Source organism: Phalaenopsis equestris, unplaced genomic scaffold (assembly GCF_001263595.1).
Source record: "Phalaenopsis equestris unplaced genomic scaffold, ASM126359v1 Scaffold000224, whole genome shotgun sequence".
Lineage (NCBI taxonomy): Eukaryota > Viridiplantae > Streptophyta > Magnoliopsida > Asparagales > Orchidaceae > Phalaenopsis > Phalaenopsis equestris.
The window spans coordinates 5,996,631-6,012,949 of NW_018164666.1; the positions used below are offsets into that span (position 1 = coordinate 5,996,631).

Genomic DNA, 16,319 nt, shown 5'->3' on the forward strand with positions numbered 1-16,319 from the left:
ACAAACGATCCAGGATAATCGACTGAGCGACGTGTGGTCTCATGCGGTAATCGCAAGCAGAGGAAACGTGACTGGCAGGCAAGCAAAGACATGTACAAGAGGGTTTGAGCAGGCATGCATTGTCAGTGAATCAGAACTTAGCACTGACTTCCACAGATGAAGTGTGTTACTTCATGGAAGTTTTGGGAGTTGCTTCCTTCGACGAAAATTTGTTGCTAGGAACCACTGAAGATAATCATCTATTGTATATATCGACAATAATGCAAGAAGAGAGATAAAGGGACTTCACGGGAATAAGGCTCAAAAACAGCGCATTTGCAGGAAATAAGCACCAAGCATCTTTATTCCCGTTCTTATTTTATGCTCGATTTGAGAGAAATTAACTTACACCTAAAATTAGTTTTAGGGTAAATGTTAAATACACCTTAAATTCACATTATTTTTATTTTACAGCATACCCCCACAATGTAATTATTTTACAATACACCACTAAATTGCAAACCAAACAGCCCCTAAGTTGTTAATAAATCATTAGAATTGAAATTAATAATTTTAGGTAAAAATACTTGAGCTAGAAAATAAATGCAAGAAGAGTGATAAAACGAACAACTTATAAGAATGTAATTCACAACTGATTTTTACTTTGTAGTTAATTTAAATTACATTCGTTGATGACTTCTAAAATTATTTAGATTCTAAACAATCAGTGATGAAAAAATAAAATTATATTTAATTCATCGTCTGACATTATGTTCTCGTCTTGAAAATTCCAAGCAACTAGGTCGGGTTGTGACAGAGCAAAAATCAACAAATTTTGTTCCTAATAAATTTACAATTTGCAAGTCCAAAAACATACAATTATTTACATTACATGAGACTATCATGAAACTCCTCTCTTCATCAAAAGATTAGAAAGAGAGCACTATAATATGTTTTAATTTCTCATCAATATTACTTTGTACCGACACTTATTGAACTAATTATGGATTTAATGCCTCGACAAATAAGATGCTCAAAAGTTACTGGGTGATGTATTATCTAGATAGCGTGAAGCTCACCAATCTGATCTCAAAATGAAACTTGAGATGATGTGTCTTAAATAATAGTGGCTCTCAATGACCCAAGGTTGCATAGACTACATTCATCGGTGTCACCAATGCCAAGCACATAGTGTTTTTCTTCATGAAAATGCAAATTTGCTGCATTCAACCATCATCTCATGACTATTGGAGAGTTGGGGTACAAATTTTGTCAATTCTATTGATCATCCATCATTTAAGTTCCATAGGTTCATCTTTCACCATTGACTACTTCTACAAATGGGTTAAAGCAATTCCACCCAAAAAGGTCAAAAAAGATTTAAGGGAAGAACTCTTTAAAGACTAAGCTATCTACAACTTCAACATTGCTCATTATATTATATATGATACAGACGTAGCCTTCAAAATCAAACAGTTTGCTTGTTGACATCACACTGAATGCTTATGGTCTGGCAGAGACTTCTAGCAAAACTATTTTGAAACTTGTTCGAAAACTTCTAGCAAAAATCAATTAAGAGTAGCATAACAAGTTGCCAAAGGCCATGTGAGCCTACCACAACACATATAGCCGAAGCTCAAACCACACTTCATGCTCTTGCCTTTAGAGTTGAAGTTGTTTTGTCCCTAGAGATAATTCGTCTTAATTCTATACGACTAAACAGTTTTATTTATCAATTCATAATGTCTTTACAACAAATTAACTCAAAAGCAAACACTCAATCAATTATTTTATTCTACTCAAAAATATTTTATATCAAATTTCTATCCTCTAGTATCCCTGCTTCATGTAACCTTTCAGAAAAAAAAAAAAGGATTACAACCTCCCAAAATCATTGGATCTTCTATATCCATTTAGACGAACACTATTCAACAAAATTTATTTTTCAAATTCTTATATTCACTTACATTTTGGCTTTAATTTATATACGCACAAAATCATCATTAATGGCATGCCACCACACTTGAATGAATACAACATACCGCACCATTCTGTAGGTGAAAATTTGCAACTGCATCTAGAGCTTTTCCTCGTTTCTTTTCTTTAAGGTACCTGATAATTTCATTTAGAAGGGACATCAGAAATACACACCATTCAAAAGCGAGTAAAACAGTAGTTTAAATTGACAATTCAATAATTAAATAAAAAACCTGAAGCTCAAACTAACAACAGATGCAAAATAAGATGGCATCCCTTCAAGTAATAGATTTCTTCCTTTCTCTAGCAAATATTAAAAGAAAACATTTTTAGTTTTACCCAGTATATTATACCATAGAATGATGACAAGGGTATACGCATGATCTTTAAATAAAAGTCATGCTAGCGTGCATGTGACATTGTTCTTAATTTTTCATGAGCCATTAGAAAGGTAAAACTGCAAAATTTCAGTTAAAGGCATTTCGAGTTCAGCGCTCCGCCTATATCCGGGCATGCTTCACTTCTTAAGCAGAGAAACAATTTCAACGCCAGCAAAAAATGCTGCAACCCTTCCCTACTAACTGTTCCTCAAGTCCCAGCGCCAGTAAGCCAGCCATGCATAATCACACCCATCATACCAAAAAAAAAAAAAACCCCACCTTCTTTACTGCTCTTCTCCACTTCGGCATCCTCTTGCAATAGCCAAGCAACATTCAATTTATGCAATTCAGATGCAACATTTACCCATATAGCCTAATGATACCGGATTTAATATGAAAACAAACAAATTCGATTATTATTGCACGAATTTAGAACGAAATGCAACAAGAGTTCATAAAATTGGAAATAAACTGACACGGATACAAGTGGGACTCTATGGGGACGGGAGAGGGGGGAGGGGATGAACACTGGCTGAACAGCGGGTGTGGGATGGTTTGGAGATGCTATGGCAACAATTAGGTGAATGGTAGGGAAGAGGCGGCAACGAGATAGATGTTGGCAAGTTGGGGGGGTTGTCATGTCCTGACCCAGGGCTTGGAATTAACCACGACGGAAACGGACGACCGGACGGTGGAAATAAATTCTCAGTTATTTAATTTTTATTACTAACAATTTAATATTCAAATATTCATAAAAGAGCCTCTAAAGAAAGCAATTAAAATTAACAAGTAAAAATTTATAAATTTTCGTTTCTTGTTCTCACCTCTCACACACGTTTGTTCTTCTTCTAGTCATCTTATTCGAATACTTATAACCTAAAATAAATATTAAAGTAACAAAATTAGTTATGTAAAGATAACCCAGAGTAATTATAATTCTATACTACATTAACCCAAAGAAAGAAATCAATATGAATGTTGGTCATTCATATCTCTATAAAAAAATTTCTAATATGCTAGTCTTTCAACTTTTTATAAGAAATCTTATATGTGATAATGCATAAAATCCTAAAGTCCTCTATATATATTTTCTTAAACTTTATTTTAAATGCACAAATTTCTCTCTGATGATCACCATCAACAAAACCTAACACACTCTTGACCGATATTATCTCATCGGAATAACGGTTAGCGATATAAATATCACAATTATCTAGGGGGAAAGCATCTTAGCTGTCAATGACCAATATTATCCCATCTGCATAGCGTTTAACATTATAAATATCATAATTATCTGTAGAGGTAAGCTCTGATCTACTAGTCTCTGATTGATATTATCTAATCGACGGAACAGTTAGTGATGTAACAATCATAATTGTCCAAAGTGATAGAAAAATCTTTATGGAGCAGGTATACTGGCATCCCCTGCCTATGTTATTAAGGGGTGAATATCTCTTTTAAAAATGCACATATAAACATTTAAATATAAGTTAATCCGTTATTTATAACATACATTATTCTGAGACATCTTTATGAATTTACTAAGATGCATACTTACTCTATTGTGCAACTAATCATCATATATATCATGCATATCCTCATATCATTCATATCTCTCATCTCATTCATATCTCTTATATCATATATATTTTTTCTATCATGCATATCTTTTATATCATATCTATCATACATATCATGCATCTCATGCATATCTTGTATATTTTATGTCACGCATATCTTTTCTATCCAACAATATGAAGAATTTAACTAAATTAGAGCATACATAGTGTCAAACATACATTTTGAAATAAATAAATTTACTGAAATTTAAAAATATAATTATTCACTTTGATTGTCAAGCTAGATTCTTAATCTTTGATAACTAGCAGGAAGTTGCGGAAACTTTTATATGAATATTAATAACTTACAATTACGGAGCCGCCCTACGACTAGCTTCCACACGCTTGCATCGAACTCGCCACCTCGGGTAAACAACCTGGAATTTTTGAATATATAAGGATGTCATAATACCTTAGCTCATAAAGTAATTTAACCTATAAACATAATTGATGAGCTTAAATTACATTAAACGACTTTCGGCAACCCAAACCTTCTCCGGAGCTGCCAAAACTTCTCTTTTCTTCTTATCACCTTAATCCTTCTCCTATCTTCGACTATATCACGCTAAACGCTTACGAAAGTTTAGAAACCACTTTTGACACTTCTAACACAAGTTTGACGACTAAAGAAAATGAAAAGCGTACAAAATCGAGAAAAATATCAAAACAGACGAATGGGGAAGAAAACGAAAGTCTCAAATATCACTAAAATTAGTTCCGTACCTTTTTTATTTCACCCCTGAAGCCCTAAATTGCCACTTGCTACTCTGTGTGAGCCACATCAATCGTGCGGCTCTAGTAGTTGAGCGCTACTCTCGCGGGAGAAAGAAATCGAGAGAGGGAAATAGGTTTCGGCACTCTGCGGCTTGCGCGACCAACTCTGCTAGTGACTTTGGAGCCGATCGTGGAGCTTAAGGGAAGATGAAGAATATAGGAGGGGAGAAGAGATGCTACAGTTAACCAAGAGGAAGGGAAAAGGATTTTGAAGCTTTGAAGTAAGGATCCTAGCCCTTCGATCTAAATAACCCAGCAAAAGGTTGGTTGGGAACAGTAACAACGCAAAATTAGGGAAAGTTAATGAAGGGTTAATTAAATTTAAATGAACTTATAACTTCTAATTTTCATGTCTTTCAATCCATTTAGTAATATATATCAAATTGATCATTTTGACTTATAGAGATTTATAAAATTATTTCGATTGAAATCTGACAAATGTGAAATTTGGAGTCCATGTTAAGTCATCAAATTTTTTGTCTGATTTCTCGAAACTGGTTATTACAATCTATGCTCATTATAAAATTTTGTCCTTGAAATTCATGAACTCTGCATCAATTATATATTTTATGAAGATGGAACATAAAGTGATTACAAAATTTTGTTTCTTGTTAGCATATGTGATAAACTATACATCTGATAAATCCAACATAACACCCAAAAGACAATTCATCCATCAAACTCTACGCATCAACATCAATGGCAACATGCTCTTTTGATTCCTAATGAGTTAAGGAATAAACTCTTAGGTGAATGTTCTGCCTTGATTACTTCTTACGAGCCATAGTATCAGCTTTTGTTATCCTCTGTTGACCACTTCTAGAAGTAGATCCTTCTTGAAAATTCCTCTAAGCCAGATTTCTTCTTGTGTTAACATCTGATGTGGATCTCTGATTAGATAGGGTGTTTTCCCCTCTGATGTTCGGACTGTCTACATAAATAAGACACTTTCATACCAAATAAATATTCACCATGAAGTTGCTTTCTACACTTAACGAAGGATGTATAGTGCTACTATCAAACTAGTTAATAAATCTACTAATGTAGGACTTTATCTTCTTCCCAATAAACTCTCCTCCTGAATGAATTGTTGGTGTCACTTCTTTCAAACTCCTCTTGTGCAAATCTCTTTGCTTCTGAGTCTGCTGGAAATCAATCTCCACCCGTGTAACCCTCTCCACTAACATTGAATAGTCTTCAATCCCACGTGACACTAGTGGTTATCTGATTGAATCATTTAATCCAAAAAAAATCTGTAGCATTTCTCTACATTTGGAATGAGTTGGGGTGCATGTCTCGATAACATAGTGAACTTTGCTACGTATTGCATAACTGATCGATCTCCTTGCACCAACCAAATGAATTTTTCTTGCATTTGTCTCCTCGGCGACAGCGGTACAAACCAATCTCTAAAGGTTCTCACAATCTCGTCCCACTGCACCAAGTGGCTAGTTCTATCTCTGAACTTCTCTTGTATTAGACCTTGCTACAATCCTTTAGCGTCTCCTTCAAAAGCAAAAGTGATCAGAATAACTCTCCTCTCTAATGGACATGACAACCCATCAATAATTTTCTCCTCTCAATAGCTAGTTTTCAGCTTACACTGACCCCCATGCTCTAGAAATTAAATATGGTCTCATATCTTGAAAGAGCTTCAAGTACTTATTCATTGATACTCATTCACTGCTACTAGCTTGAAATTGAGAATTCTTAATCAGTTGAGTCACAGCATTCATCATATCAAAAAACACACCAATGTTGATTGTGACATTCTGAGGTAAAACAAATTTTACATTATTATCTCTGATATGTTTCTCATGATCATCCATAATTCTGAAATTACAATATAATTTAATTAGATTTAATTAATTTTTTTAATTTCTATTATTTATAACTTAATGCAATTATCCAATTAGCTCTTTTATTAAGATTCATAATATTTAATATAAACCTCTTATCTGATATCACTTTTATCATTACCTGACACGGGGCATGGAATTAACCAAGACGAAAAAAAATTGTCAAACGATGAAAAATAAATTATCTGTTATTTTATTTCTATCATCAATAATTTAATATTCAAATATTCATGAAAGAAAAACTAAAGAAAGCGATTAAAACTAAATGTAGAAATTTGCTTTTTTTTTTTGTTCTCACCTCCTATACATATTTGTTTCTCTTCTATTCCTCTTGTTCTAATGCTTATAACCTAAAAAAAAAAATTAAAGTGACATAATAAAGTATCTAAATATAATGTCGAAGCAATCATACTTCTAAACTACGAGAACGCAAAAAAAGAAAACCAATATGAATATTGGTCATTCATATCTCTATATGAGAGCTTATAATATGATCATTAATATTTTTAAAAGAAATTTTATAGATGCTAATGCATATACAAATAACATTCTTTAAATGAAAATAATCAAATTTTCTATATGTATTTACATTAACTTTATTTTTAATTTATACATTTTATATACACAACTGTCTCTCCGAGTATCACCGTCATATAATTTTAACACATTTTTTGCCGATATTATCCCGTCCACACAGCGGTTAGCAATATAAACATCACAATTGTCTAGGATGAAAAACACTCTCACCTATCTCTGGCTGATATTATCCCGTCATCACGGCGGTTAGCGAAATAAACATCACAATAGTTTGCGGAGGTAAGCTCTGGCCTACTCGACCCTGACCGATATTATTTTGTAGGCACAACAGTTAGTGATCTAACCATCAAAATTATCTGGGGCAATGGAAAAATCTCTATGTGCGTATGTATAGTGGCATCCCCTGCATGTACCATTAGAAGGTGAACTCCTATGAACATGCATATATAAACATTGATATATAAACTATTTCATTCTTCATTGCATATATTATTTTGAAATATCTTTATGCATTTTAAACATGCATAATACTTTGTTGTGCAATTAAATCATATATATCATGCATATCTTTCAAATAATTCAATATCATTATCTTATGCATATCTATTATATCATGTATACTATATATATCATGCATCTCATGCCTATCTTATATATCTTATCTGTAATGCATATATTTTTGATTTAACAATAAAAATAATCTAACTAAATTAGAACATACACGCATTCAAATATACATTTTGAAATAAAAAAATATCACTAAAACTTAGAAATATAATTATTCATCTAGGTTGTCACGCTAATTCTTAATCTTCGGTAACTAATTGGACGTCGTGATAACTTTTACATAGACATTAATAACAAGAATTTACGGAGTCAACCTACGATTAGCTTCCGCACGCTTGTCTCAAACTCGTCAGCTCGTGTAAACAACCTGAAATTTTTAAATACCTAAAACATGTCAGGATATCTTGGCTCATAAAATAATATAACCTAAAAACATAACTTATAAGCTTAAATATACCTTAAACGGCTTTCAACCCCCTAACCCTTCTTCAAAGTTGTTAAAACTTCATTCCCTCTTCTTCTTATCACTTAATTTTTCTCCTATCTTCGTTGATATCTCGCTAAGCCCATACGGAAGTTCACAAATCACTTTCAACACTTTTGACACAAGTCGGCGCCTCCAACGGATACCGAAAATGAAAAAGGACACAAAATCAAGGCAAATATCAAAATAAAAGAGCGAGAAAAGAAATGAAAGTCTCAAATAACGCTAAAATCAATTTCGTACATTTTTATTTCACCCCCGGAGCCCTAAAATGTTGCCTGTGGCTCTATGCGGGTCGTTGTTGTCGCGCGGCTACAATAGTCGAGCACTACTCTTGTGGGAGGAAGAAATCGGGGGAGTGGAAATAGGATTCAGCACTCTGCAGCTTTTGAGGCCTACTCTGCTCGCAACACTAGAGTCGATCATCAGAACTTGCGAGAAGAGGAAGAATACGAGAGGGGAGAAGGGGCGCAACTCTTAATTGAGAGGAAGGGAAAGGCGTTTCAAAACTTTGGAGTAAGGATCCCAGCCCTGCGGCCTAAATATCGTGGTAATAGGTCGGTTGAGAACAATAATATTGCGAGATAAAATAAATTTAATTAAGGGTTAATTAAATTTAATTAAACTTATAACTTCCCATTTTTATAAGTTTCAATCCATTCATAATTTCTATATAGTATTATATATCGAATTGATCATTTTGGCGTGTAGAATTTTATAAAATTATTTCGGTTGAAATATGAGGGATGTGAAATTTTGGGTATATTTTAACTTACCAAATTATTTACACGATTTTTAAAAACTGATTATTTCAGAGGCAACAATATGAAGATTGTTGGAATGTTGGTTAGCGGCAGAGATGGCGCAGGAAAGCAGGAGGAGCGACAACAAGGAGGAACAAAAGGGAAGGTAGGGCAATTAACAATCTGATTTTTAATTGAGCTGGGGCCGGCTCAAAATCGTCACGAAAAAACTTCAATCCAAAATTTTGGATCGTAGCTCGGCTCATTTATTTAGATCCGATCTCGATCCAAGTCAAAATTCGAATCAATTTTCGAGCGATTAACAATCTTTGAGCTAAATTCATTATATTCACAGCCCTAGCATCACGAAGGTTGTTAACGATCAAATTTCGAGTCGATTTAGGGTCGCCTCGTAATTGGCTTGAAAAAAAAAAATTGATCCAAAATTTTGGCTGACTGCTCGGCTCATATTTTGATCTGATCTCGATCCGAGCCAAAATTCAAATCAACTTTCGAGCGATACAATCTTTGAGCAAAATTCATAGCCCCAAGGGAATGGCAGTAACTGGAAAGGGGTAGGGGAAGCAGAGCGGCAGCAAGAACATGCGGGTGGGAGTTGAGCAGCAACAGGAAGGTGAAGGGGGTGTTGAGTGGCAACAGAAAGAGGCAGGGTGCCTGTGCGGTAGAAGGGAGGATGTCGGACAATGCGAGATCGACAAGATAACCACACTCGGAGCAGAATACAGTTGGAGCACCACCCGTCCTCGTTTACATCCCTAACAAGGGGAAAAATGTCTGGTTGCAGGAGCTCTGAAATCAGGAACACCAAAACTAAACCCTAAGGCACTCAAATAGCACATACATAGAGCCAAAGGAAATAAAAAGGAAATAGAAGAAGGGGGAAAGGGAGTATTAGTTCCTGCCCCTTGAATTGTCGAGCAATCTAGTAGGGGTTGGACCGAGCCCTCAGCTAAACAAGTTGGCCTATTTGGTTCAAGCCCCGCATCACCTATTCCCTAATTACCGTGTATCCATGGTAGCATAGTAAAGATCATACATTGTTGGACGCCTAATGATTTCAAAAGCTAAGCATTAATATCTGCAATTTGAACTGTAAAAGTAAAAATTCTATTAGGGAGAAATTTAAATAACATGCAGTTAAATCTTCAAAACTCAATTTTTTGTTGTGCATTCAAACCTGACACAGAGACGCATTAGCGGACGTTTAAGTGCACTCAACAGGCAATCAGACTTGCTCCACTCGCTGTCAGTTGAAGATAATATGTTAAATAATATTTTTGTGCCGCTTTTCCCATCATCGAAAACCCTGCATAAAAAGAGTGTCAATACAACGGTACAAAGATGTGGAGCTGCTCTTTTGCAAGGCAGAAAATTTTCAGGAATGAGCATTAGCAGATGGAAGGTTCTGGTGGACACGAACATAAGAACTCATGCTCTATTTTGAGGGTAATTGATAAGAATTGCTAATAAAGACATAATAAACCCATCTCAAGAGTTGATTATAATCTAGAGGGCCAGGAAACCACAAAAACAATCATTCATACTCTTTATTTAGGAAAAAAAACACATCACAACGTTCAGAATTTACAACCTACAATTTTTGCAAAAATTACAAGATTTAATTCAAAACATGATTGGCCGTTTAATTTCATACTCCTATTCAAGCAGAATAACATGAAGACAGAAGTGTTAAGGTACACCTCTATCAACCAAAGAGTATAATATAATAAAATGACATCGAAATTACAGTTTCCTTGACAATTAATCAATAAAAAAAACTCAGTTTATTTGCTCCTTAATTTATATATATATTATAACTAATGAATTATTTGAAGTCAAATTAAGCTTGACAAGTCAAGCATGCCATGTTAGCTGCTCAGGCTAAGCTTGGCCAGTCAAGCATGCCATATTAGCTGCTCACAATCAAATGCTTGTAAGGCAAATAATACGCCGACTATGGAAATTGCAATATAGTACTTAGGACCAAATTTAAAGCTATTAAGCCATAAGTTAGACATACAACTCTCTCTCCCCTTCCTTGTCCTCCCTCACCCCTCCCCCATCCCCTACTTTCTCTCCTGCAAATATGAGCCACTTCTCAAAGCAAATCATTCATGTATGGCATCGCTGCACAAAATGAAAATCAAATGGATATAGCCAAAAGAGAAGGAACGAGACGGGTCTCCAAGGTTGCCAGACTGAATTCTACAAAGAACCAAACAATCACACATAAACTGTCATTAGGTGCAAAGAAAGTAGCTCCAACACCTGCAGACCAATGAAACGAGAGAGAGAGAGAGAGAGGCAAACCCTCTTGCTACCAAGGCTGCCACATGCACACATCTGACTGCATTAACTTGCACACAGCCTTCAACTATGTGAACATACAGATAAACTTTGATTGCACAAATGTGCAAACAACTTGTGTATTGCCACCATACTTGCCTAGCATACTCAAAAAAATGAAATATTTTTTAGAGCTGGGTATAGGGGTGTGTACTATTTGTATAAATCCAAAAAACCGATCCGAACCGAACTGAAAAGACGGTTTGATTTTTTAAAAGATGGTTCGGTTTTTTGCTTTAAAATGTCCAAAATTTGGTTTATCGATTACAGTTCGGTTTAAAAAACAATGGATTTAACCATAAACTGATTATTAAGGGTAAACCGTGAATATTGAAAGCTATTACTTTGGCAGAAGACCAAAAATTATTTAAGGAGAGTTAGGGTTCACCCCCGACTCTCCATTTGGATTTGAAGAAGCCTACGGCCCTGCGCCGCTCGCCTTGCCCTATGGCATTGATTGAGTAGTGCTCTGTGGCCTCTATAGCTGGCTACCTGGCTCCCCTCGATTAAAGAGGTTTGTTTCCTCTTTGGTGTAATGGTGAATGTAAGGGTCGTAATGCCGTGCAGAGGCGTCGAGTGTCAATGGTGGAAATGGGAAAGTGGGGGCCTGAAGAGACTTGGTCCTCTTGGATATCTCGGTTCGGAACCCCTAGTATTTTCAAACGGGTGCTTTCCCGTTGTAGTTGTTGCCCTAATTTTCTTTACTCGTAGCTTCTTCTACAACTCTATCTACTACAATGAAGGTATACACTTCTTAATCTTAACTGAGCAGTAGGGTCGCTAGGGTGAACTATTGAAAAAATTCGTGGGTTCATTTTGGCATGCTCCATTGTTAGATGGTGGATTTATATATTGTATTCAATCTTATTGTTTCATTTTAAGGGATCAAGTTGAGCAATATGCTTGAAGATAAAAATGGGTATAAGGAAAGCATATCAAAGCATCTTGACATTTGAGAATAGATTTATCCCATTTTTATATGGTGGAAACCAGATTTTGATTTGGTATACTTTGATTTGGTTTCTTATTTTTCTTTTCTTTGGTTTGTCATTATTGTATATTTTGATTTCTCATAAATGAAATTCTCTTAAATTTTAAAATCTGCATTTGGTATATTTTGATTTGGTTTCTCATAAATATTCTCATTACTTTGATTTAGTTTCTCATCTTTTTTTTTTTTGGGTATGTCGCATATATATATATATATATATATATATAACTGAGCCAAACATAAAATTTGGATTATTTGCTTGAAGTGGCTAGCTGAACAAAATATGCTCAAACGTGGCTTATTTACATTTTTAGTTATGGAGAAGACTGTTCAGTTTGACATGGCCTTAAGTCTAATGCTTCACAGCTTGCATCAATTCTAGTCTAGATAGCATGACGGTTAGTTTTCTACAGATTGAAATGTTTGTCTTGCTTTCCATGTTCAGAATTCTTGTGTTATTGGCATTACATTAATTGTTACAGAGGATAGATGTTGTAGGTTTACCTACAAAAGTATGATTGAGTAGCTTTGAAACATAAGTTACATGATGATTAGGGGTTCTTAAAACTTTACATGAGATTATGGTATCCTTAAAGCTTTACCATCTTCAATCGCGAAATGATGATAAACCAAAATTTGGACATTTTAAACGCACATCAAAGTTTATCGTGGTATGCATGATTTGGACATTTAAATGTTTATTGTGGTATGATAATGTTTGGTATCTTATGTCCAAACCAATATGTGATGTGCATTACATAAGTTACATTTTAAATGCACATCAAAGTTTGATGTGCAATACATAAGTTTGGACATTTTAGATGTCCAAACCAATGATTTAGTTTCGATTTATATATGTGGTCGTTCTTTTTGATGAATTTCATGTAATTTTTAAGAGATTGTTGGATGGAAAATAATCAATATGCATGAATTTCATGTGATTTTGTGTGGGAAATATGTGAAGTTTCTCTAGCAATTTACATTTTTTTTTTCTTTGATATGGATTTCTCTTTTCTTTTTCTATGTTATGTGCACAATAGAACGGTTCTTATGTTAATTACTCTTTTTGTTATAATTTGGATAGATGTCACATTGTGAAGGGAGTTCAAATGAGTTAGATTCTTCTCAACAACTAGTGCCTATTGATTCTACCCATCTAGTTAATTCAGCTGGAGATGTTAATACATCCAATAGCAAGTTAGTTGATGAGAAGAAGAAAAAGCAAGTCCATAAGGCCAAAATCCGATTGTTTGTGATCATTTCACCAAGTTCATAACTAAGGTATGAGGGAAGATGAGTAAGTGTAATTATTGTGAAAAGATGTATCTTAGTGATCAAAAAATTAATAGTACAACAAATTTATGAACCCATCTTTCTATTTGTCAAAAAAAACACTCAGAATCTTCAATCAACTCAGGCACAATTAGTATCGCAAACAAACGTTAAAAAAGATGAAACAGGTGGAGGTTTCAAGGCATGAAGATTTGATCAAGAGAATGCTAGAAAAGATTTAGTTGTTATGGTAATTGTAGATGAATTGCCCTTTAAACATGTTGAAGAATATGGGTTCAAGTACTTCATGTCCAAATGTTGTCTGATGTTTCATATTCCTTCTTGATGGACGCTTAGATGAGAGGGAAAATTTGAAACAAAATTTTAAGAACTCATGTAAAAGAGTTTGTTTAACAACTGACACCTAGACTTTCATTCAAAGAATCCATTACATTGACGAAGATCGAAAATTGAGCAAAAGAGTAATTAACTTTTGTCCAATTTATAGTCATGGAGAACTTTTTGGATAAGAAGTTTAAAAATGCTTAATTGATTGAGGGATTGATGCAGTTTTTACAGTTACAGTTGATAATGCAAGCTTCAACAATGGCATCACCACTCACTTGCAAAAAAAAAATGGGTAAAAGAGGTGGGAGTATCCTTGATGGTAAGTTCTTACACATTAGATGCATTGCACATATCATAAATTTAATTGTTCAAGATGGGATCAAAGAGGTTGGTTATTTTGTGCTTCATATAAGAGCAGTTGTTAGGTTCATAAGACAACTCTTGCTCGTCTCCAAAAGTTTAAAGAGTGCATTGAAGTAAAAAGATTGAAAGCAAAAGTTCATTACTTAGATGTTCCCACAAGATGGAATTCAAGATATTTTATGTTGAATTCAGCACATAGATTTGAGAGAGCCTCCGAGCGCTATGAGGTGATTGACCCTCAATTTAAAGTTGAATTTGAGAGGGGTTAGGAAGGAAGCCATGGACTAAATTTGGTTCCACGTGACATTGATTGGGAGAACACAAGAAGACTAGTATGTTTCTTAGAATTTCTATGAGCTTACTTTTCGTATATTCGGCTCATTGTATGTCAAATCAAATGCATTTTCTCATGGAAATTGTTGAAGTTTGTGCATGCTTCATAAATTGGAAGTGGATAGAGACCTTGAAATCCATATATATAAATATATATATATATCTATGTATTCCTATTTTGTATATATATTTATATTGCAGTTATTATTGATCCTCAGTTTAAGTTAAGATGCATTGAGTTTGCAATCATGGAAATGTATGAAGGCCCCAAGGGAGTGCATTAGCATAATTAATAAGGTCGTCTTGTTATAATATGTTTTATTACTATAAAATAAAGGAAGATGGTCAAAATAGAAATAAGCATAACAATGGGATAAGACAAAGTCCAGCAGTTGAACCTAATGATTTAAAAGATGAAGGGATAAAATACATGATGATTGATAAGTTTAGAGCACATAATTGTGGGAAAAAAGACGTTGATAGCAAAATAGATTTAGAAAAATATTTAGCTTAAGATTTTAAAACTATGCAAGAGGGTTTTGATATTTTGGCATGGTGAAAGATTAATGCACCCTCATTTCTAATCCTCTCTCAAATGGTTAGACATGTCCTAGAAATTTCAATATCTACAGTGGCATCTGAATGTACATTTAACACAAGTGGTCGTGTTCTTAATTCATTTAGGAGTTCATTATCTCCTAGAATTGTGCAAGCTCTAGTTTGCACTCAAGATTGGATGAGAGCAACATGGACAAGTGACCATGTTAATGTTGAAGAGAATATTTGTGATGTGGATAAATTTGATGAAGGTAACATGTTTGTGTCGGTCAACTTTTTTTTCGATTGATTAATTATGAAAATATGGTATATGAAAATAATTTTTGAGATTTAATTTAAGTATAAAAGATATATAGTTTGAGTTTCAAAAGTAGTATGCTTTAATTTTGAAAAAAAAATGAGACCAAATGGATCTCATTAGTCCAATAATTTGCATAATCGTGTCTGACACCCTGAATACTACACATTCCAAGAGAAAAGTGTAGATCCAAATAATAGGCCCAATCATGCAAACTAAGAGATTTGTGACATCCATTTGGTCTGCGAACTTTTTATATATGACCGATAAATTCCCCTATTTAATACAAAGATTAAATAGAGTTTATTTTACGTGGGTTCCAAGTTCCCTATAGAAGCAAGCCCCTATAGTTAATTACATCCCAAATGACGGGAGTCATTTGAGAAAACTCTCGATAATGATCAATGGTTCTAGTCTTCAAGAATTCAAAGTTTAGGTTTTCAAGGTAGGACGTGGAAAAAGGCAAGTGAGAGTGGCTCAAATAGAAACAGTTATTTCAGGAGTCCAAATAAAAGAAAAAGGTAGGGGATGTCATAGATCCTGAGGAGAATCCCAGTGACTTCCCAAACTATCCTACTGTGTGGCTGCATTTTTAGAGATTATGTTATTTAAATGTTCAATCCTGCCAATTTTATTATTTGGGACTTACATTTGCATAATACCCGATTATGCAAATAACCCACAGAGAAAGAAGAGTTTACGTCGTACCACACAACAACCTCGGAACCTAAAGCGAGTTAGGACTTATGCTGCACAATCTTGTTGTGCAGGGGCCTAAAAGAGGGTGAGGATTAACGTCGCTCTAGGCGAGCTACCTCGAAGTCCTATGGGTTGTTATTATACTAGGAAGAGATAATGCTGAAGAAGATC

The 16,319-nt window shown here is 34.5% G+C and overlaps 1 protein-coding gene across 2 annotated transcripts in view; it reads right to left on the minus strand.

Annotated features, from left to right (window-relative positions):
* LOC110023312 (malonyl-CoA decarboxylase, mitochondrial) overlaps positions 1-16,319 on the minus strand; it is a 39,374-nt gene that overhangs the window by 4,182 nt on the left and 18,873 nt on the right. The window contains exons 11-13 of one of the 2 annotated variants that reach the window (XM_020722642.1): positions 10,118-10,246; positions 2,190-2,259; positions 2,022-2,091 (exon numbers count right to left, since the gene is read on the minus strand). In XM_020722642.1, coding sequence (XP_020578301.1) covers positions 2,235-2,259; positions 10,118-10,246 — 154 coding nt within the window. In that variant the 3' untranslated portion in view covers positions 2,022-2,091; positions 2,190-2,234. Of the gene's footprint in view, positions 1-2,021; positions 2,092-2,189; positions 2,260-10,117; positions 10,247-16,319 lie in introns of those variants that run through there. The other variant, XM_020722640.1, reaches the window with a different exon arrangement.